Source organism: Gopherus flavomarginatus, chromosome 1 (assembly GCF_025201925.1).
Source record: "Gopherus flavomarginatus isolate rGopFla2 chromosome 1, rGopFla2.mat.asm, whole genome shotgun sequence".
In the NCBI taxonomy this organism is placed as follows: Eukaryota; Metazoa; Chordata; order Testudines; family Testudinidae; genus Gopherus; species Gopherus flavomarginatus.
This window is the reverse complement of record NC_066617.1, coordinates 129,883,017-129,907,122: the sequence shown is the minus strand read 5'-3', so window position 1 is coordinate 129,907,122 and position 24,106 is coordinate 129,883,017. Positions and strand designations below refer to the sequence as shown.

The following is a 24,106-nucleotide window of genomic DNA, read 5'->3' as shown; positions in this document are numbered from 1 at the left end:
ATGAACCAAATGAAAAATCATTTGAAAATGTTGAAACAACACTTCATCATTTTTTTTTCAGAGATTTTTTTAATTTGCTTTTAGTAAGCAGCCAAGAGTTGCGAGGAGAGGCCTGGAGCTGCTGACTCAAATTTCATTTTATTGGAATGTTTCTCTTATATGGAGTATTAATACTATGCCAGCTGAGGAAGTAGCCTCCCCCACCCCCACAACAGCTACATAGCCAAACGAGATGATTAGTCATTTTTCACTCTGTTTTACCCATTTTTTTTCTGCTGAAACAAACAGCAGAAGAGCGAAATATAAACAGAGGCTACTTTTTAATCTCTTTGTATTTGAAAATAAATAGAGGATGCATTTGTATCTCACTTTAGATTTTCAGTTTGACATTAGAGGGAGAAGTTAATGTCCAAGAACATTTCACGCTCTCTTGTACGACACCACACTACACAACAGAAGCTAACAGCGATAGAGCACAAGCATTCCTACAGGTTGTTTAAAATGTACCCATTATTAAAATGCAAATTACTGTTTATTTTATGAATAACAGAATTCTTAGCTGGTGTGAACTGATGTAAGTTCCTTTTGAATATATTTTACAGCCATCCATAAAAAGATATTTGAATCTGGATTTGCCCTGAAACTAATGACATATGATGTTACATAAATCAAAAATTTCACAGAAATGCCAATGTAAAAAAGAACCAGGACTTTACTTGAAACTTTCATAGAAACATCTGATGTTAGGTGTCAAACAAATGAAAAACTTGCTACCACAATTAGTATAAAACCTTTTTGATTTTATGAAAATATAAATTTGTTAAAATTCACCATATTTGCAATCAAGAAAAAAAGGAAGCAGCTTTTTCATCTTATTACAGTGAAAACTCAGCAAGTAAATTTTTTGGAAATTTTTTTCCATGAACAGCAATAATTCTTTAACAGACTTCCTTGGCTTAGTAGGACTACATTTTTTAAATGTTTTTTTTTTTTTGGCTAATAGAGCTTTGCTTTAAATAAACTTTCTATCAATTTAAAATGTTGACAGTCTACGTGTGATTATTTTGATCCCCTCACGGAGAACAAAAAAACCCAGAAAACAATTGCTTTAGGCGATGGTGGTGTACAGTATGGAGTTATTAAGAAACCTGGTTAGGAAACTGATTGCCAGAGGAGATGGTGAAGTATGTTTTGAATGGATCTGGACAGGAGAAATTCTTTTTCTTATTTTTTTAAAATGCTGCACATTCAGGTCAATTTTGTGCTGAATGTTTAGAGTGGAATGTTAAAGAGTGTTCAAAAGATAAACTCTTAAACAAACTACCCAATGGTGCCCACAGGCAACATTTCCATCTTGGAATTGTGGAAGCATGATATTGCAGGGAGCTTTTCTTAAAAATCTCATGATATTTCTTAGGCAGAAAACACTATCTGGGCAGTGTGTATATGAGTCAAGAGCCCCTTGATGGCTGTGCTCTGTCAAGTATTCAACAAGCCAGTGTCCATGTAGGTGTGTATAGTGATGTGTGTTGATCACTAAGCCTTGTGAGCTCAGAAGCGCGTTACCATGTGGGATCCCATCTGATGGGATCACATCTAAGAAAGTCTCTTTTGTGTAAGGGTGTGTTGATCAAGCAGGTGATACCCGCTTAGTGTCCATAGTCACCAAGAATTAAATAAGACCCTTTGTCTGTTATTTAACTCAATAACGTTGTCAAGAACCCTCCTCCCCCACAGTCCTGGCCAACAAAGGCTTAGCAAAGCATATTTCTGCTCTCGGGTTTCCATTTTAATGAACAGTACATTCCTGGTTGGGAGACAGGCTATGGGCAATGATAGCATAACCCTGTGCAAGCTCCTGAGGTGTGATTAACAGCAGGCAATCTTTCATGTGTTTACCTGCCATCTGCACATAGCACATGGTCTCGCTCACACAGCTCCCAGCCTCTAAGCCTCGATTGAGTAGCATAGCAGCTACCTGCTCACCATCCACCTCCAGCAGCCTAGAATTAATATCAATAAAGTTGAAAACTGAAGGCCCAAAGCCAACAATGATTAATTAGGATAGCTGTTCCAAGAATACAGCTGCCTGTGGAGACAAGACAAAATGTCATTGCCATGCAGAGCCCACAGAACATTTAGCCCTGGCACGAAGCAGGACCCCAGTTAATTATTTCACTACTCACAGAGGTGAAAGTAAGCCGGTACCCCGACTATGGCGTACCGGCTTCAGGCAGTCAAGTTATTCTGGCTTCCTGCTAGTTTTCATTAATCATTGTTTTAAGATGTGTCCTGTCCTGTAGAAGAATGATTGGATGTAGTGTGATAAGTGCTGCACTGACTTTCATTCCAGGAAGTCCTTCTGTGTTCATAAGGCTTGTGCTGGTTGGGAAGGGGAGGGATTATGTCATAATTGTCCAGATTGCCATTGGCAGAAATCCTTTTCTCAGTCTATAACTGAGGATGGGAGCACAAAATACAGCTATTCAGTATTGTTTTACACTGCCATAATAGAGAGCTTAATTTTAACACTAATGCCACAAGATACAATTATTATGGGATATTCTGGTCTGTATTTTATATGGTTTTATCAGTCTTTCTAGGTGTGCAGTAGTTAACAAATAAAACCCCTATTTTCATTTTAACAGGGCATAGTTTAAAAAATTGTTGTCTGGTCAGGAAGTTAAAAGTACAGATTTATGATTTATGAAGGCACTTTAATACAAAGTCTTTCATCCTTGGTTACAGTGATAAAAAGGATTTCAAAGCCTGGACAGGCACTGAACTTTTCTTTAAAAGGCACATCTTAGGTTAAGTATCTTAATACAGAACAAAAGGAAATTATTCCAAACATGACATTTAAAATTATACAAAACTACAGTTAAACTCAAAAAGAAAATCAGGTTAGCTTGGTCCTTTTCAATACAAATCTTCATTGTTGCTGCTAAGGAGGACAGGATACGCTGTTCCAATGTATTTACCATGGCGATACACAACTATCTGTAGTTCATACTCCTCTAGCCGCACCATCTCACGAGTGACCTTTTCCTGAGACTGAAGAAAAATGATCGTATAGAGGGCAAATTCAAACTCAGGGCTGACACCAATAAAGGTGCTTCCCACAGGTTTTACTAGACCTTTCCAGCTGAACTGTAGGCTCAGAACTTGATCATCTTCATCAGGCTGTAACCAAAAATAAAAGACATGAAAATCCCTGAATACTCCTTATGACCAGACAGATATATTTTCACATTCAGGTTTATTCTGCAAACACAAATGTGGGAGTGTAGCGGGGTGGTTACTCCGCTCCTGCCCTGAAGTGACATCTCTGTCAGTTTCCCTTGCATCAGTGTCTAAAATTATGGCCTCCTTTATGGTTGAAAGGTGACATCTATAGGCACAAATGAAAACTGCACCACTGTGAAAACAAAATAAAACTATGTACAACTCCTCACTTAAAGTCGTCCCGGTTAACATTGTTTCATTGCTGATCAATTAGGGAACATGCTCGTTTAAAGTTGTGCAATGCTCCCTTCTAACGTCATTTGGCAGCCTCCTGCTTTGTCCACTGCTTGCAGGAAGAGCAGCCCGTTGCAGTAGCTGGTGGGGGCTTGGAACCAGGGTGGACCGGCAGCCCCCTATCAGCTCCCCACTCTCCTAAGTTCCCTGTGTGGCAGCTGCACAGCAGGCTAGCAATTGCTGGGCTGTTCCCCACCCCCTCACTGCCATGTGCTGCTCTGCCCTCTGCCTTGGAGCTGCTCCCCGAGCCTCCTGCTTGCTGTGCAGGGGTGGGGGGAAATGGGGTGGGCTAATGTCAGGGTGGCTGCCTCCTGTCTGCTCCTGCACCCTGCTTACCCTTTCTGCATATAGAGCAGGGAGGGGACACAGACGGAGAGAGACAGAGAGTGCTTGGGGCAGCAGCTGCTATCTCAACTTCCTGATCCACTTACAGAGACAATGCACTTAAGAGTGGGTCAGCTTACTTAAAGGGGCAGTGTGCATTTTTCTCTCTCTCTCCCACACATAAGGTGTGTGTCAGCCTCTGTCTGCTATACTGTCTCCCCTCCCCTCCATTCCTGCTGCCTTGTAGAGTGTGAGAGGCTACATTAACAACGTGTTAACCCTTGAGGGCTCAGCCGAGTGCTAGTTCATCATGTAGCAGCAAGGCATTCCCTGGGAAATATCCCATCCTCTGCCACCCTCTAACTTCACCACCTCAACCACGCTTCACAATCATCATAGCTGTGAATAGTATTCAATTGTTTGTTTAAAACATATACTCTGTGTGCGTGTGTGTGTATACACCTCTACCTCGATATAACACTATCCTCGGGAGCCAAAAAATCTTACCGCGTTATAGGTGAAACCACATTATATCGAACTTGCTTTGATACGCTGGAGCGTGCAGCCCCGCCCCCCCCCCCCCCCGGATTGCTGCTTTACCGCATTATATCCAAATTTGTGTTATATCAGGTCGTGTTATAATAGGGTAGAGGTGTATATAATATATAGTTTTTTTTGTCGGCTGAAAAAATTTTCCCTGGAACCTAACCCCCCCATTTATACTAATTCTTATGGAGAAATTGGACTCACTTAACATTGTTTCGCTTAATGTCGCGTTTTTCAGGAATGTATCTACAACGTTAAGCGAGGAGTTACTGTACAATACAGCACTTTTATAGCAGTGATTCTCAAACTTTCCAGACTACTGTACCCCTTTCAGGAGTCTGATTTGTCTTGCTTACCCCCAAGTTACACCTCACTTAAAAACTACTGTACTTAAAATAAGAAAATGTCACAGCACATTACAGAAAAATTGCTGACTTTCTCGTTTTTAACCATATAATTATAAAATAAATCAATTGGAATATAAATATTGTACTTGTAGTTCAGTGTATAGTACAGGTCTGTCTCATCTTACGTTGGGGTATGTTCTGCAGACAGTGTGTAAAGCGAAAATTGCATATAGTCAAAATTACATTGAGTGTAATGGCGGGCGGAATCACCCGTACTACGGAAACAGTATTTAAATTGCTATTTTTCTCTTTTTTTTCTGTTTTTGCCGACCACGTAAAGCTGAAATCCTGCATGTTAAATGCGTCTCAGATGCGACAGACTTGTATTTAGAACAGTATAAACAAGTCATTGTCTGTATGAAATGATAGCTTGTACTGACTTTGCTAGTGCTTTTTATGTCACCTGTTGTAAAACAAGGCAAATACCTAGATGAGTTGATGTACCCACTGGAAGACCTCTGTGTACCCCCAGGAGCACGCGTACCCCTGGTTGAGAACCATTGTTCTATAGCACCTCTCACTCACAGTTCTCACAATACATTGCCTGAATTTAAGGGACACTATTAACTTCAAGTTGATACTTGCTTGATTATTTTAACCTACTATTGTTACAAGTAACACCCAAGATTATTTTTGAGAGAATATTTTCTCTATATTTTCTGTACTTTCTCTTTGTGCATTAGCTAGCAATTTGAGTAAGAGTCATTTTTCACTGTTTCCTCTGTTCAGTCAGGTCAGCGTCCCCTGTCTGTATAGGCACTTCACACAGCCATAGTGCAGAGAATTCATTTTTGTAAATAGGAAAATGATTGTTAAACCAAAACAATTGGCAGGGGTTCTCCAAGGCTAAAACTATTTTTAATTCACAATTTTTATAACTCAGCAGATTAAGTTGTCGGTGTTCATTTAATTAAGCCTCACAACAGCACTATGAGTTAGGTATGATTGGCATTGTGTTACAGATGAGGAAACTACAGTACAGAATGTTTAAGTGCCTGATCCAAAGCCCATTGAAGTCAATGGGAGTCTTCCAATGACTTCATTGGGTATTGGATAAGACCCTAAGTCCCAAGATCTCAGATCAAGAGAGTAACAAAAAGTCCCAGTCTCATTCTTTAACCCTGATACATCATGCGAATGACAAAATTATGCTGTTTTTTTATGGACATACTTGTCTGAACCCATTATCCTAACAGAGCTCAACAGCTCCCAGAATTGGGCCCTTTGAAACTTAATGCATTGGGACTTGGCAGAAAGGCAGCAAACTTACAGGGTTCTGGCCAATGTCATCTGAAAGGCAGGGGAATTTCCAAGGGATTTTTGTGGTGAATACACTCTGCATCTTTCAATATAAGGCATTCTTGCTTGAGTCCAGCATGGTAAATCAATGGAGACACTAGCGGATTATTAATCCCCTCTGACCACAAGTGGTATTGGGGGAAAAGGTGGCTTGAGAAAATTTTAGCATCTCAGTGGGGAATTAAAAATTGGGTGGGCATTGAGCTTTAACAGCAGACAAAATCAACAGCAAAAATAAAAATAATCTGTCTCCCCCAACACCATGATGCCCTGGACTCATTAACAGAGACATTGTGAGTAGATTTACTCACCTTATCTATAAATTGTACACATACAAACAGACAACTCTAAATCTCTTTTACCCTGCTCTTTTTCCTCCTGGCAATATAGCCTTTGTAGTCAACTTGTTTATGCTTTTCCTGAAGGTAAAATTGTACCCAGTTGTGCAAACCCAGAATCTCTTTTCCATGTTTTGTTTCTCCGACAAACACATGTTCGAATCCACAGGAATCAGGCCTACAATAAAATCAGCATAAAAAATAATTAGCTACAAAATTTAATTTGCTGGATGCAGAAGGCCAGGAAATGAACAAAATTGGCACTTGCTGAGAGTTATCCATGAACATTGCCAGTTTTGAATGTTTTCTTTTTCTTTTTTGTGGAAATAAAAATAAAGAGCTGGTTGTGAAATCTAAAGTTGCTACTTGATGTTAAAGGAATAACTACTGGTAAAAAACAAACAAACAAAAAAAACCCAGTGGACCAGAACATTTGTCTTTTCCATTTTAAATTGACATTTATCTGTAAATTGCTTTTTGTCTCTCAAATGCATCTATTTTCATAAAAGGGATTGCGTATCTGGTAATCATTCAGTCTTCAAAAAATAAAATAAATAGTCTTTGACAAGCCAGGACAGTCTATTACAGAAACAGTGGGACATTAAAAATTACTTTCACCCAATTAATACATAACCAATTAATACATAACTTTCTCCATTTTCTGTGGTTATGTCTGTGAGACATACAGACTTAGCCCTCGTCCAGACTAACCCGCGGCATCGGCGGGTTAAAATCGATTGCTCGGGGATCGATATATCGCGTCTAGTCTGGACGCGGTGTATCGATCCCCGAGCGCGCTTACATCGATTCCGGAACTCCATCAATCCGAACGGAGTTCCGGAATCGACACGGAGAGCCGCGGACATCGATGCCGCGCCGTTCAGACTGGTGAGTACCTCGATTTTAGAAATTCAACTTCAGCTACGTTATTCCCGTAGCTGAAGTTGCGTATCTAAAATCGATTTTAATTCCTAGTCTGGACGTGGCCTTATTTCTTACATCCTCTTAAATATGGTTACTACTCAGATCCACATTGACCATACATACCCCTTTCCTGTTTCCCTGGTGTATAGCTGAAACCAGATGTCATAGAGCTGAGACTTGAAATCATTAAGACTGGGTTTTGACCAATTTTTTCTAACTAAATATTGATGAGTAATCTGGAGGATTGAAAACAAGGAAATATAATTAGTTTAATTTACAGTTAACTGTGGCAAGTGATAAATCATGAAGAGCTGCTCTACTCACTTTCATTACTTCTGTTTCTAAGATAGCATCAAGAAAACGATTGTTTTCAGCCATTTCTTGTGGGGTCACAACTTCTGCTACACCAGTTGACGTTTCATAGTTATCCAATAGGGAGACAAAAGCTGCAAAGAAAGATTCCATTCAGCCTGGCACCTGGTATAGATGTTCAACAGTGTGTAGACTAAAATCACCTTTGTAGCTTGGCCTCTAGAAGGCAACATAATCACAAAAAAAGGATCAATTCTGGTATTCTATCTCGTATAGCAGATATATAAATAACAGTGTTCTGGTGAAGCTCCACTAATCGCTGTATCATTGCATCTTTCCTCTGATCAAGGGTTTTAAGCCCAGTAGGCATTGCTGTTCAATAATATGAAGTTTGCCCATCCCCAGGTGAGCCCAGCCCTGGCGTGGGTGCTAATCCTTGCCAAAAAAAAAAAAAAAGATCTATGTGAATAATAGGTCCTTGTTCCACAGTAGAAGTAGTAATGCCAGAAAACATCCTCCATGCAGAAAAGGAGTCAGTGTGAACTTGAATGGCTGCAAAATGAGAAATAATGTTACAACCCAATTAATTAGTTAATGATTCTAGAGATACCAAGGAATAAGTAATAAATTGGAAAGGCAGTTTCTGGAACTGCCATTTAACAGGCATAAAGCCAAATTCTGCTCTGAGTTACGCAGCTGTGTAAATACAGAGAGATTGCTGCCACTGCTTATATTGCCATTGTCTCACAGGTATAACAGATATCAGAATACTGCTCAGAGACTTTTGTTTGAAATAAAGGTAATGTTGGTAGTTTGTATTCTCTTTTAATACCGGTGCAGCCAACCATCTGAGCAACAAAAGTATTAAGTGTGAACAAGTTAGATTTTAAAACTTGCTGCGTTCTGCTGATTGAATTTATTCTTGTAAATACGTATAATTCTAGCCAATCTTACCAAAAATCTGTACATTGTTTACCTGCATATTTCCTCTGGAGATCAGTATACTTTCTGAAATAGAGGCCACAGGTAAACTCCAAGATCTTATTGAAAATCTAGGGGAAATTCCCTTTCAAATGACATACTGCGTGATGATCTTCATCTCCAAATAGTCTCCATTCAAGCTATACATAATGCTACATTTTAAGTCAACATTTTAAAAAAATGCAGATTCATCATTCCATTTCCAATGTTACCAAAATGGCAATGAGAAGAAAGGATGCACAATTACTGAGGAACAAACCACAGGAAAGATCTCACCTGCAAAAGTTTTTATGCTCTTCAGACGCTCTTCATTTACGTAGCGAAACAGCGGCTCAGATGCACTGTCCCTTGCAACACCGCTACTCTGTTGTACAAAGCCTGCTTTTTCCTATGAGAAATATCCAAACAAAACAATGAAGGATGCAAAATGTATTTAAAGGGGATAATCCCTCTCCTAGTAGTAATCAAAGCACAGCAAGAAGTTAACTGCTATTAAAACTGTTTATTATACTACAAAACAATAGAGATCGTTATACAATAAATCATAGCATCAAGAAGAGAAAAATATTATTTTTTTGTCATTGTAAGAGTTTGAAAGGGTCCTGTTGCCTCCTTCTCAGGGCTAACAGTGATGGCTCATTGGAGCATACCTATAATGAATGACCAAAGATACCTCTGTGTTGTATAAATAATAAGCAATCAAGTGGCGCAATGTGGGTCTGATGCTGCACTCCTAGCACAAACAAAACTCCCATTGACTTCAGGGAAATTAGTGCCTGCTTTAGAATTGTGGAATCAGGCCCAGAGGGGGAGATTCTCAAAGGTATAAAGGACAGCCAGGCGCCCAACTCACATTGCCTTTAAATAAGAGTTGGGCACTTAACTGCCCTTTGTGTTTTTGAACGTCAGCCGTGTTCCAGTAAGAGATTTTAAGTTTTCGGAGTGGAAATTCTTCTCTTGGATTCAAATTCTCAGTGTAGCATCCAGGCCAAGCACTGCGTAGATGCACTGCAGAGCTGGTGTGGTACATACCCAAACCCCTGGTGCAAAGGAAAGGAGGAAGAACATAGCAACTGATCCTCTAGCCCCACTTCCAGCAGTCCCTAGCCCACCCATATAGTGCGCCCCTATGTGCTGCTGCATTCCACACTGAATAGGGGTGCACATGCCCTGCAGGGCTGCCCACATTTAGTTCCCTGCTCCATCACAAAGCAAAACTGCACCAGTTCCCCTGCAAAGGGAGGAGTCTAGACTTAGCGCTTGGTGTGTAACACTCCGATAATAATTTTAGTATTAATGGAAAACAGAAATCAGATAAATCAATATCTTTAGAAGAAAATAGAAAACAATTTGCACAAAACTTTTGGGACTTAAACTTCATTTAAAAAAATACTCCTCTAATATTTTTTATTTGACACTTGCCAACTTGCCTTTCTTTTTATTTCAGTTGCTGGAAGTCGCTGCTCTTACTCCAAGTGCAGCTCAGCTAGCTGAAGAACAGAATTGTCATTCTAAATGGATGCTGTGAGAGTTACCTGTTTTCCTGCCTGCCATGCATTATAAAATGCTCTGACGAGGTTGTGGTTTCACAGCCATGGTGTTAACTGTTTCTTCTCTCTGTATATGGTAAAATTCTGCTAGACAGCAGAACCTCACTAATTTGTGCTTTGCCAGTCCGTGCCCTCATAACTTATACACACATAGCCATCTCTTCCTACTTTATGATAAAAAAAATAAGCTCAGAATCACTGTAGTGAGGTCTGATACTATTAAGATTTCATTACTTTTACAGAATATGCTATGGAATATTTTCTAGCATATTAAAAATTATTGTGTGTGTTTACCTCTCACTTGAATATTAATTCAATAGCTAGTTGTCTTTTGAGCCCTAGCACAGTAGATTTCTTTAATAAAACAGAGTATTATAATAAGAATGACAGACAATAATATGCACTATGGCCTCAATCCAGCAAAGCATTTCATCACATTCATAAATTTAAGCATGTGACTAAAGCCCTGCATGGATACAAAATTTGTATCCGCATCCAATGTGAGATCTGCAAACATGGTCTGTGGATATCCACAGGTTTGCAGGGCTCTAGATATAAAGTTTGGATCTGCATCCATCTGCGATCCGCAAACATGGTCCACAGATATGGATATCCGCAGATATAAAGCAGATATCCATAGATTTGCAGGGCTCTATGAATAGTCCTACTGAAATCAACTGGCTTGACTGATTTGCTGTACTGGTTCATTGATTTCACCTCCTGGTTCTCACTACAGGTGGTTGCTTTGGGGCCTGATCCTACAGTATTAAAATCATTGTTACGGACTTCAGTGAGAGCAGGATCGGGGCCTCAGTGACTAAGGGATGTTGCTGGTGTGAGAGAAACTGACCTCTAAACAGGAAATTATCTGCTATCACCAAGGAATATGGAAAGCAGAATTCCGCAAGGATCTATGGCCTCCATGATGTTCAACATTTTTACTTGGCTTCCTATCTCTTGCTCTGCTCCTTTAGCAGATAGCTATTTAATAGTCATAGAATTCTAGAACATTTTCCAGCGACTAACCGGAATCTACGGAAATACAATAAAACTCAAATATCTGATAAAGAAACAGATTTGTTACAGAATAAACCTTCTGGCCAGCCTTTCAAAAGTAGGAGCTTAAAATCCCTATATGGAAACCTACCTGATTTTCAACAGTGCTGAGCACCAAACAGCTCTCACTGAAGCTTTTGAAAATGAGACTAGTGCCCAAGTATGGATTTGGGGGGGGTCTAATTTTGAAGCCAATGGAAGCTGTTGAGTGCTCAGCATTTCTGAATTCTGATTTTAATTATATTGGTATAAATTCAGAATAACTCCATTTATTTCAATGTGCTACAGAAAGCAGAATTTGGCCTTAGATGTGTTAAATGAAGACATTTACCAAGCTAAAAACATACTGCATTATAAGCAATGTGCTACTGCTAGATTTCATTGCCCCTCCCCCCATTGCTACATTATGCATTTAGCTAATTTCAGGCATCATAAAATATGTTCCTTTCCTCATTCTCATAACATTTGATTTACCTGGCATTGAAAAAACTCAAAAACATTAACAACTGAACTGGCACTTCTCCACATGGTCTCTGTTAGAGCAGACAGGCATTACATAAGAGGAAGAAATCTGACAAATCTTGTTAACTCCATAGGAAGAAAAGAAAAAAAGCAAAGTGAGTCACATTATGCCCTGACTGTGCAACCCGTTCAAAGTGAGTGGGGTTGACTGAAGGCAAAATTGAGCCCAATGTATATAATTTATAACAGCAACCGTATTCAGCATAATTCCCACAAATGTGGCATCAACAATAAATTCTATATTTAAATGCCTCAGTTTAGTGGAATATGTTTTATGCTGCTGAGTTTTGATCCCATTTACACATATGAACTGTGAAACTTTCCTAAAGGATCCTGTTAGAAAAGCAGAACATTTTGATGCAATAATATTAGATGACTAGTATGTTTAATCTATACATGGATTTTGAACAAGAAACAGTGTTACCAGAGCAAGCAGATCCTTCTCTAAATGCTTAGTGCCAGCTAAATATCAGTAAATTACCCCTGGCTGAATATCTCCAAGAAAAAAAGTGTTTAACTGTTGACTCTGAAACTCCATGAGCAGACTGGATCTCAGAGCCCAAGCTCCAGCCTGAGCCCGAATATCTACACTGTAATTTTTAGCCCCACAGTTCGAGCCATGTGAGCCTGAGTCAATTTCCCCAGACTCTGAGACTTGGTGCTGCAGGTTTTTTATTGCAGTGTCTTCATAAACAGATAGCTAAGGGTTAATGTCTCTTTCACCTGAAGCACCTGACCAGAGGACCAATCAGAAAACCAGATTTTTTTCAACTCTGGGTGGAGGGAAGTTTGTGTCTGAGTCTTTTGTCTGTCTGCCTGCTTTCTCTGAGCTTTGGAGAAGTAGTTTCTGTTTTCTAATCTTCTGTTTCTAAGTGTAAGGACAAAGAGATCAGATAGTAAGTTATATGGCTTCTTTTCTTTGGTATTTGCATGAATATAAGTGCTGGAGTGCTTTGATTTGTATTCTTTTTGAATAAGGCTGTTTATTCAATATTCTTTTAAGCAATTGACCCTGTATTTTGTCACCTTAATACCGAGAGACCATTTGTATGTATTTTTTTCTTTCTTTTTTTATATAAAGCTTTCTTTTAAGACCTGTTGGAGTTTTCTTTTCTGGGAAATTTCAGGGAAATTGAGTCTGTACTCACCAGGGAATTGGTGGGAGGAAGAATTCAGGGGGAGATCTGTGTGTGTTGGATTTGCTAGCCTGATTTTGCATTCCCTCTGGGTGAAGAGGAAAGTGCTTTTGTTTCCAGGACTGGGAACGGAGAGGGGGAGTCACTCTGTTTGGATTCACAGAGCTTGTGTCTGTGTATCTCTCCAGGAGCACCTGGAGGGGGGAAGGGAAAAGGATTATTTCCCTTTGTTGTGAGACTCAAGGGATTTGGGTCTTGGGGTCCCCAGGGAAGGTTTTTCAGGGGACCAGAGTGCCCCAAAAACACTCTAATTTTTGGGTGGTGGCAGCAAGTACCAGGTCCAAGCTGGTAACTAAGCTTGGAGGTTTTCATGCTAACCCCCATATTTGGACGCTAAGGTCCAAATCTGGGACTAAGGTTATGATAGTGTCACAGCAAGGAAACAGTAGATGTGGTATATTTGGACTTTAGTAAGACTTTTGACACAGTCCAACATGACATTTTCATGTGCAAATTAGGTAAATATGATCTAAATGAAATTACTATATGGTGGGAGCACAGCTGCTTGAAAGGCCATACTCAAAGAGTAGTCATCAATGATTCGATGTAAAACAGGAAGAACACATCAAGTAGGATCCCAGAGGGGTCTGTCTTAGGTCTGGTGCTATTCAATATTTTTATCAATGATTTGGATGATGGAATGGAGAGTATGCTTATAAAATTTGTGAATGACACCAAGCTGGGAGGATTTGCAAGTACTTTGGAGGACAAGATTGGAATTCAAAATGATTTTGACAAACTCGAGAAATGGTCTGAAACCAAAAGCCTGAGATTCAATAAAGATATGAACCAAATACTACACTTAGGATTGAAAAATTGAATGCACAAATACGAAATGGGGAATAACTATATAGGCAGAAGTATTGAAGAGAAAGATTTGGGGTTAATAGTGGATCACAAATTGAACGAGTCAAGAGTGAGATGCAGTTGTGACAAAGGCAAAAGTCAATCTGGCATGTATTAATGGGAGTGTTGTATGTAAAACACAGGAGGTAATTGGTCTATTTCTATGTGGCACTGGTGAGGCCTCCACTGGAGTATTGTGTCCAGTTCTGGGTGACACACCTGAAGAAAGATGTGGACAAACTGGAGACAGTCCAGAGGGCAGCAACAAAAATGATAAAAGGTTTAGAATACCTGACCTATGAAGAAACATTGAAAAAAATAGGCATGTTTAGTTTAGAAAAGGGAAGGGTGAGGGAGGACATCATAGTCTTCAAATATGTTTAGGGTTATTAAAAAAAGGATAGTGATCAATTGTTCTCCATGTCCACTGAGGGTAGAATCATAGAATATCAGGGTTGGAAGGGACCTCAGGAGGTCATCTAATCCAACCCCCTACTTAAAGCAGGACCAATCCTCAACTAAATCATCCCAGCCAGGACTCTGTCAAGCCTGACCTTAAAAACCTCTAAGGAAGGAGATTCCACCAGCTCCCTAGGTAACCCATTCCAGTGCTTCACCACCTTCCTAGTGAAAAAGTTTTTCCTAATATCCAACCTAACCTCCCCCACTGCAACTTGAGACCATTACTCCTTGTTCTGTCATCTGGTACCACTAAGAACAGTCCTCTTTGGAGCCCCTTTTCAGGCAGTTGAAAGCAGCTATCAAATCCCCCCTCATTCTTCTCTTCTGCAGATTAAACAATCCCAGTAGGACAAGAAGTAATCAGCTTAGTTTGAAGCAAGAGAAATTTATGTTAGCTATTAGGAAAGACTTTCTAACTATAAGGATAGTAAAGCACTGGAACAGATTACAAAGGAGGTTGTGGAATCCACATCACTGGAGGTTTTAAAGAATAGATTAGATGAACACTGGTCAGGGTTGGTCTAGGTTTACTTGGCCCAGCCTCAGCATTGGCATGGCGGGGGGTGGGGGGGACAGGGAGTGGACTAGACATCCTCTTGAGGTCTCTTCCAGCTCTATATTCCTGTGATTCTATGATCAATGGATTTTGTCTTCACAACACCCCGGTGAGGTAATGAAATAATATCCCCCTTTTACAGATGGGGAACTGAGGCACAGGGTAGATGAAGTGACTTGCTCAAAGTCAAATAAAAGTCTGTGGTAGAGCCAGGAATTAAACCCAGATCTCCTGTATTCTAGCCTACTAACTTAACCACAGGATCATCCTTCCATGCCAAGCAATGTAAGAGGTACTCCGCCTCTGTGGGCAGAGAGCCTCATTCTCACTTTACCTACCAGCCTGGTTAATTTTACTCCAGAATTGAAGGCAGTTTGCATTTTCTAGCCACAGCCTGAACAAGCAGCATGCACTGCCTCGGAGAAGAATAGATAGTTAGCAGGTTGGAAAAGGTGGGGCTTGTCAGGAGAATAGTACTGGGAAGAGTGAGGCTTTCAGAATTCACTCCAGATGGAGTTCCAAACTGGCTCCATCACCCAGTGGCCAGAAAATCTTCCTCATCCTCATCTACTGACCACAATCCATAGGCGCTAACCAATATGAACACTGTTGAAGACCTAGAGTGAAATCCTGATCTTACTGAACTCAAAGGGAATGTTGCCATTGACTTCAGTTGGGACAGGATTTTACCCTTAGAGATTAGCTGGTGTTTAATTCCCCTTATCAAAACATTGCAAAACACATTTCCCCATAATAGACTGATCTGATAATACTGACGATTGTACGGAAGATGCAACAGGTAACTAAATGGCTAGCACACTCAGTGACAGAATTGCCATACATTGTGTCTTGAAGATTTCTCAGGGCAATACAAGGAAATCCACACTGTCATCAATAAAGGTAAAAAACTTGGGTTTCTCTTAGTACAACATTGAGAAACATTTTTAGAGAACAACAAGTTTATATGTATTGGGTCCAATTTATGGGCTCAGCACAATGCCCAAGATAGCAGGGAAAAGGAGACCTTTGACAAAAGCTTGAGTAATTGCAAGGCTGCTTTAAACTATATTCAATTGCAATAGCTCTATAACAGGGTGACTGTCACCTTAAGGATAGTAAGGAGGTCAGTCAAGCTCTGTTCTGTGATGTGTCCCTGTAAGTCCTGGGACTTTTTAGAAAGCATGAAGACCTATGGATAGCAAAGCTAGATTATTTTATTATTATTTATTTATTTGGGGGGAGGGAGATGGTCCCAGACTACTTTTTCTTTAAGGGTCTGAGCCCAAGAGCCTTGTAGGGTGGGTGAGGCAGGGTTCCCCTCTCTCCTAGCCAAGTAAGACAAGCTCTGGAAAGAAGGCTGTTTATTTTCTGTCTCTTCCTTCAGAACAGGGGAGATAGCAGTAGATGAAGGTTAATTTGCTCATGCTCTCAGCCTGAGGGTGAAAGGGCTGACTGGAGAAAGGCCAGCTCGGGGAGAAGTTGGCTGGGTTTCTACAGCTGGCCTAATTTACAACTCCATCTCCCAAGGAAGAGAGCTGGGGAAGTCCTGTCTTAAGGAGAGGAACAAAGGAATTGTCTGGGGACTCCTGAACGGAGGAAGGAAACTGACCAAGGCTCTTACACGGACCCAGAGTGGGTGCAAACATGGGTGACTAAAGAAGTGAGTAGAAAGAGTCAATAAACCAGACCCCTCAAAGGGAGTACATGATTGAACTAATCTAGTCTGGGTAACTGACTGAAAGAACCTGAGTGGGCACTGAGGCAAGGTGCTGCAGATCCACACCTGGCCACAATGGGGTATGCAGGGATTGCCCACACCTTTACCAGATCCAAGGGGCAGTTATGTTTGCCAAAAGTAGCCAGAATGCAGAAGTTCTCTGGTCATTACCCCTATGCCCCAACCAAAATCTTGGGGGAGGTGGGGGGTATTTGAGAACAGAGCCAGCTATTTGGCTCTGCTGCCCAGGGAATTCTATTATGCTGAGAATGTCTCAGGGGTCTGTATCCAGCCTCTTTGCAGCCTCTCTACAGCACTTTTTCTGTCATTCTAGTGATGTAATGGACCTGGGAATTGGGCCCATTATATATATATACACACATAAACAGTGCCCCCCCCCCCCAACCCTCTGTGCTCCTACTCCCACTATTTCATATAGATTCATCCTGTCCTCACTCCTCCTGATATTTATTAGCTAAATTACCTGTAAGTCAATTGTATAATCTTTCCCAGGCACAAAGCGGTTAACATCTGCATCCCATAGCTCATTGAAAAGTTTAGAAAGTTCATGATTTAACTCCAGCCTGCAAAGAAATTCAGAAAAATATCAATGCTTAAATAAAAAAAAAAGACCCAGATCAATATAACTTTGTCAACAGCAGCATCCATATTTCTGGTGGTACTTCAGTAGCATTTAGGTGATTTCAGGGCATTGAGGGAGCTTTCTCTGCTCATGACACTCGCAGTCAGTGCTACTCTTGTCTGAGGGGCAATATTAATTAGTAGTACAGTCTGTGGATAATACCTAAAGTACTTTATGAAGAAATGGGAAATTATTTATTTTGTAAGTTTTCAAAGTAAGTTTTTCCTTTTTAGAGCAATTGATATTACTTTTGAACAGTAGATTTCAGTTTTATTTTATAATTAGTGAAATCTATTAATAAAAATTTTTAAAATAAAGATGACAACCATTCATCCAGAAGGATTCTATAAACTCATCACAAAAATGCAGCCATCTCTAGTGTGGAAGGCAGCAGATGTTTAACAGCCAACAGCAACACTACACAACAGAATAGAAAAAGAAGTGAAGAATTCCATTTTTTTTATGGTTGGTTTTCTAGGGAAGATCCCTTACTCCATCACATTCCCTATTCCCGCCAATTCTCCACCTTCCAATCCTTCAAATTCCCATATCAGAGCAGCTTTCCTTTGCTCAAAGAGGGGATTTCCTTCAGAGTACATCATTGCTTCTCCTAGATCAGTCAGGAAGATTGTTGTGGAGCAATTCATGGTGCTTCCTCCCTTCCAAAAAACCCAGTGGACCTCAAAACACCAGCATAAAACTAGACTAATCCAGGGGCAAATCGAGTCTCGCGTCTGTGGTCTTCCTCCAGCATGGAGTGGCACTAAGCACTCACTGTAAGGCTATCATGTTGGCCCCTCCACACTTTGAAAGACATTTGTCTCACTTAGAAATAGAATTACATAGCCACCAGCAAGGAGCTTTCATCAAGAAGGCATGTGAAGGTGACATTTTGTTTCTCTTTAATATTCATGACGAACCTGCTAGCTGATAACTGGGCTCCTACTTTACCTCCACCCTGGCTGAGGTGGAGACTGCAGGGCAGGATATGGTTAGCCAGTTCACCATCCAGCCAGTAGAGAGCTCCAAAATCCCCAGAATGCAAGAAAAGGAAGTAGTGTGCTGAGGTCAGAGGGGACCAGGCTCAGGAATCATAGGACTGGAAGGAACCTCTGTGGGTCATTTAGTCCAGCCCCTGCACTCATGGCAGGACTAAGTATTATCTAGACCATCCCTGACAGATGTTTGTCTAACCTGCTCTTAAAAATCTCCAAAGATTCCACAACCTCCCTAGGCAATTTATTCCAGTGCTTAACTACTCTGACCGCTAGGAAGTTTTTTCTAATGTCCAACCTAAATTGCCCTTGCTGCAATTTAAGCCCATTGTTTCTTGTCCTATCCTTAGAGCCTAAGAAGAACATTTTTTCTCCCTCCCCATTGTAACAATTTTTATGTATTTGAAAACTGTTATCAAGGGGACAGAAGCTGCATGAGGCCAGGCACAGCAGCCTGAGGGTTGGCAGCAGAGGGAAGGCCAGATAGCAGTCAGCCTGGGATGAGTAAGCTGAGAGTGGGCCAGACACGTTCTGTTGTTGGCAGAGGAGAGCAGTAGCCACAGCAGGAGGATACAGGGCACTAGGTTATTCATCCTGTTCCTTTGTGGTCCACGGGAAGAACAGGATTGCCTTGTGTTGCCCACAATGTGCTCATTTCACTTGCAGCTCTGCATAAAGACAATGACTATTATAAAATCTCACACTTCAGGGCTTCAGCCAGTTACCTACAGGGATCAGGATAGAATCCTCTGCCCCTCCATCATGGAGCATACCTGATTGTATAGTAAAGCAATCCTTTTACTCAAAATGTGTGAGTATTTATGGGAACCCAACAAGGGCTGGACCTTGAAGAGCCTAGTGCTTAGAGCGCATGGTACACAGGCCATGATACGAGGGATCAAAGGGGACTGTTGTACCACAGCACTCACTATAGTACCCCGTAGTGGAGCTGGTTACAGTATTTTTCCCTTTGTTTTACATTTATAGTGAAGTTTTGACCCTATTTCTTCAAGTGGTACTAAGTTTGTGGAACTAGCCTCAGTTCTTGGGTATATCTTCACTTCCGAGTTCACTGGGGCTCTTCCTTAAGTGTTATCCCTGCCCTCCCTCCAGTCCATACACAAGACCCTATCGCCCAAGTGTGGTGGTGCTTTTAACCAGGACTAGCTGATTGATCTCAGGCCCCAAGCTAAAGCCCCAGTGAGGCTTTCACTTGGCCTGGGTACCTGATCATTTTGTACTGAGGACGCAAGCAAAATCACCCATGCGCTGATGGTACTCCAGTTCCCCCCATGTGTGCAGAAGGACAAGTTCTCCCACAATTCACCAGGCAAGAATCAGAGAGCAGCTCAGGTTAGTGCAGCACAAAGAACCATGGAATCTATGTGCTCCCCAGAAGTCCTAGAGACTCACATGGGTGAGCATAGCAGCAGTGAGGACACAGTAACTCGGCTATGGCTATGCCGTGTGGCTGCTCACAACCAGGCTAGGCCCATCCCAGTGCCCAGACTGAAATGCTAATCACCCAAGTTAACTCTACAGTGAAGATACACCCTTAGTAACCAAGTGATTGTGACATTTCTTTCAATAGTGAAGAAAGCTAACAAGGTCAGGACAATCTGAAAATACAGCCAGTAGGACCTATCTAGTTTCTATTTCTTAGTCTGCTGTGACTGTTCAAATGGGCTCATTTATAATCCTTCTGACTTTGCAAAGTAAAATTTTATTTGGTTTAACTATTTGAATTGGCAAGTCCAGCACATTCGTTCAGAACGATACAATGAGGACTTACGCAAATTTATATTGGCACAAGAACCAAGCATAGATAAACAAGACATTGATCACTGATCACTGAAATGCCAATCTGAACGGTGTCAAATCAAAAGTCTAAACTGACAGCTATGGGCAAAAATCTGCCCTTGGGTGCACTCGTACAGGGTCCCATTGACTTCAATGGGAGAGACTGGCATGTATCTTAGGGCAGAGTTTGGCCCTTTAGAATTTAAGTATAAGCAAAAGATGAATGAAAGTGAAGGAGAACAGCATATGTCCGTTTGTTCACATGCATCTATTTATTTTTAGATATTTGTAATTCTATTTGGAGCTCTTAAATTAGCTTTAGAACAGACCGCTTGAATAAATTGAATGGCGAAATAATATTACCCACAATACATAGTGTAGAAACCAGACGCTGAAAACAAAACCCACAGAAAATGTGCTATGTAAGTGCAGGACAGGAAACAAAACTACCTGAGGAAATGACAGACTCTTGTATTTACCATGTGTTACAAATCTACATAACTGTAAAAATCAACTCCATGTCTTGTGATAACAGGAACTTGTGACACACTGCTTCCCTGACAGTAACAATATATGTGCACAAATATTAAACTGCCATTAACACAATGGCTTTGGTTATAAAGCGGATGTGGAAATGAGGGTCTCCTTGCAATAGCTGCCCTGTGGATTCGCTTCTCTATCCTGTATTCCTTCTAGCATTACACACAATCCTGGCCTCTTCAGCAGCCGCAGTTCATTTAGCCCTGAAGGCCTTGCACAGAATACACATCAAATCCCATTAAATGATTCTATTTCATTAGTCAAAGAAGCTTGTCATTGATTGATATGAGGCACTCCCTGCTCCTGCTGGTCTTAGCAATCAAACTTGCACTGAAATTGAAATCAAGGGGAATAAGGGCCAAATCCATCACTAGCATTAAGCAGCTGGAACAAAGGTTGAATCCATTATTGGTGCTAACTTAGGCTTTTACTCAGGGTGAACTTGGCCAAAGAAATGAAAACTTTATTCTTCTCACAACGTGTGAAAAATATCTCCCAGCACAAGGCCCCTGATAATAAATTTCAGAGGTATAACAATCATTGCTTTGCACACTTGCTGTGTGCCTGGGCAGATTCCTTTATATCAGACTATAGCTGCAAGTCAAATTAACTCTTTTCTTACCAAAATACCAATTCAGTTGCATGTCAGGAAGCATATTGGAAGCAACAAGTTGCCATACTCCCATCATACTACAATCAATCACTGAATGTCACAGAACTGATCACCTCCTATGTTTCTTCCTAGCTGCTTTTGAAGCTCCTCCCACTTCTGACCTTGCCTTCTCTCTCCCCCTACTACCTTTCATCTCACATCCCAATCCACTGCTGCTGTTCTTGCCAACCCATACAACCTCCCCCTCTCTTTCCACAGATCATTCTGACTTACTAATGATTTTTCCCAAGCCCACAGATCTTAAAAAACCAAAACAAAACAAAAACCCAACAAACAAGGGGTGAAGAGGTTAAAATGAGTGGTTAATATAGCAATGCAATGGACAACTTCATATACTGAACTCTTGGTTTCCTTTATTCAAGGGCTCAGCGATTAAAGTTATAAATGGGCAGAATCTAAGTCAGTTTCCTTGACATTCTGCAGTACAAGTGTAGGAGAGAAGGGAACTGCTGGACTTTCACATCTCATTTGCTTAGAGTTGGTTTGGGAACAAGTAATATCAATATAAAACAGACGTTTGGGTCAGATTTAAAAATAAACCACAGGATGATTAGGTACTAAGCACTTGTCATGCTTCATATACAATTATCATAATTATAAATACACATTCTGTAATACCTTCCATCTAAGGATCCTAGATGGCTTTATTAACATTCGTGAATTGAACCTCACAGCCCGCCTGTGGGGCATAAGGATCACTATGTTCAATTGACCATTGAGAACTTATCACATAAATTCTTAGGTACTCTTGCAATGTACCTATACAAGTTCCCAAAAGGCACGTCTACATTTGAATGTTTTGTTGTGTTTTAGTGTGTTAATAAACTCAGGTTTACTAACATGATTGTGAATTCTAGTTCAGACAGGATACAAACATTTTTTGCTAGGGTTAAACATGACTAGCAATTCATGTTTGTGTCCTAGACCAAATGTTTGAATCGTGTCTATGCTAAAATTTACAATTATGTTAGTTAACACTTTAACTTCATGTAGCTAAAGCACAAGATTGACCCTTTTTTGCCCTTGAAAGATCTATATTAAATGTAATAGTTACCCCTTATTGGACCTGAGTGATTAGAAAATGTGTGCCTAGAATTTCAGTCACTTCACAGTACACAATAACTTTCTCTTTTCTCTCCTCTGTCCATGACCAAAATATAAAAATGGCATCCATAAACGTAGGGATTTTCCAGCTCTTTTCGTTGTTCCTTTTCTTTTCAAACAGGACAGAGCATATACACAGATAGTATCTGAAGTTTAGAATGAAGGTGAAAAAAACAAAAGGCAAAACCAAACCCTTCCAAGACTGAGATTTTAGTTAATAAGTTACAGTGTCATTCTGAACAAAGTGTTTCTAAATGTCACAAAAATACCTTAGCCATCTGGCGTGACAACCTCTGAGACTTTGAAGCCCCAGGACATAATACATTTTAAGCATGAAGTCTCGTATGTTCTTGATTTCTTCCCTATTATTCCTCCTTCCATACTCTTGATGATATCACCTCAATTACTAGCATTGTGTTTCCATATAAAGAAAGATTAAAACAATTTCTGCATGACAAGACAGGCCGTGTTTTGCATAGGATTAAAAATGAATTTTGCATGAGTGTTGCTGGTTTCAGCCATCTCAAATCTATGTTTCAGTTTCAGTGCTATAAAAGCTATAGTGAGAGTGTAAGAAGCAAGAGGGCTGCTGGGATGTAGCTTCTTGACTGAAACTTTACTATATTCTAACAGGTGTACACTTAAAACAAAACTCCAACCTTAGCATTGCTGCTAATTTAAAACAAGACATTTGCATGCTATGCCATTTGCTCTTTGTGCAATTCAGCTGTAAAATCTCCCCCAGCCCCACAGACACATTATCTCCCTTTTCACCTTGTCCAAATAGTTTCTGCGCAAGAAATAAGTACTGGTGTAACCAACCAAAACAACCAGCCTGAAAGCTAGTTCTAATGAATTCAACCAAATCAATGCAACAAAAACTGTAGTGTAAATGTGCAATGCAACACCCAAACTGAAGGCTTGTATGTACATCTTCTGCAATGTAATTTTATCCTCAAGAGACTTTTAGCAGCAGTACAATTGTTAAAAGTCCTCTAATCTTCACATCATTTGTGCTTTTAAAAGAAGCAAAACATTTGCCCAGGTTGCTAAGTAAACCCTTTGCATAAAGATTTAACATGCATTTAAAGATTCCCTTAAAATTGTACGTAATGGTTAGTAAAAGAAATAAACTATCGATTCTCCTCTCATTTATTCCAGCCGTAGGTGCAACTCCATGGGCTTCAGTGGAGTTACGCCTGATTTACAACCTTATGATACATTTGAGAGAAGAATCCGATCCAGTAAACAGGACTGTATCTGTAGAATGGAGATCAAGCTTCAAGTTTCAAAGATAATAACAACTGTATCAATGCAATAAACAGCCTAGAAAGACCCTATAATTCCACAAAAACACAAGAGGGATTGATGAAAGACTAGGAGGGGCTTGCATCATTATAACTTTACCTTTACAAGGTATCCTACAACATCAGCTGTCTTAAAACATCTAATCTTAGTATCACATTATTTTACATAAAGCAGCATATGATTCAATTGCCTTTTTAGCCCCCAGCAGCTTTTCAACTTGAAGCAATAGAACAGAAACAATTAGCAGAATGTTATTGCAGTGCTGCACTCTAATTAAAGCCCCCTTTAAATACAGGTGCCCTAGAGAAGCACAACTCTCTTGTCTATTTGTCATTAAAAAAAGAGGAATAATGGGCCATTGTGATTCTCCCTTACCTACGAGCCATGCTGAGAGAATATATTTCTCTTGGCAAACACACTGGAGAGTAATATCCCAGCTGAAGCTCAAAACCCTGCAGCTCAGTGAACAGACTGAAGAGGTGTCTCTT

General features: G+C 40.4%; 1 protein-coding gene across 1 annotated transcript; it reads right to left on the bottom strand.

The window, feature by feature from the left end:
* Positions 1 to 694: 694 nt before the first annotated feature.
* Positions 695 to 24,106, bottom strand: LOC127032648 (poly(U)-specific endoribonuclease-like). The gene is made up of 7 exons (XM_050919988.1): positions 23,994 to 24,106; positions 17,040 to 17,139; positions 8,927 to 9,038; positions 7,682 to 7,803; positions 7,481 to 7,593; positions 6,458 to 6,611; positions 695 to 3,183 (listed from the first exon to the last, which is right to left on the bottom strand). Exons 1-7 carry the CDS (start codon positions 24,002 to 24,004, stop codon positions 2,920 to 2,922), a joined length of 876 nt encoding a protein of 291 aa, XP_050775945.1. The 5' UTR covers positions 24,005 to 24,106; the 3' UTR covers positions 695 to 2,919.

Excerpts from the sequence above, each read along its gene's own strand:
- LOC127032648 (XM_050919988.1), bottom strand. Across the intron at positions 6,612-7,480 it reads ACCAGGGAAACAGGAAAGGG|GCCTGATTCCTGTGGATTCG; the intron begins GTATGTATGGTC and ends ATTTTATTGTAG. Across the intron at positions 3,184-6,457 it reads CCAGGAGGAAAAAGAGCAGG|CCTGATGAAGATGATCAAGT; the intron begins GTAAAAGAGATT and ends TTTTGGTTACAG.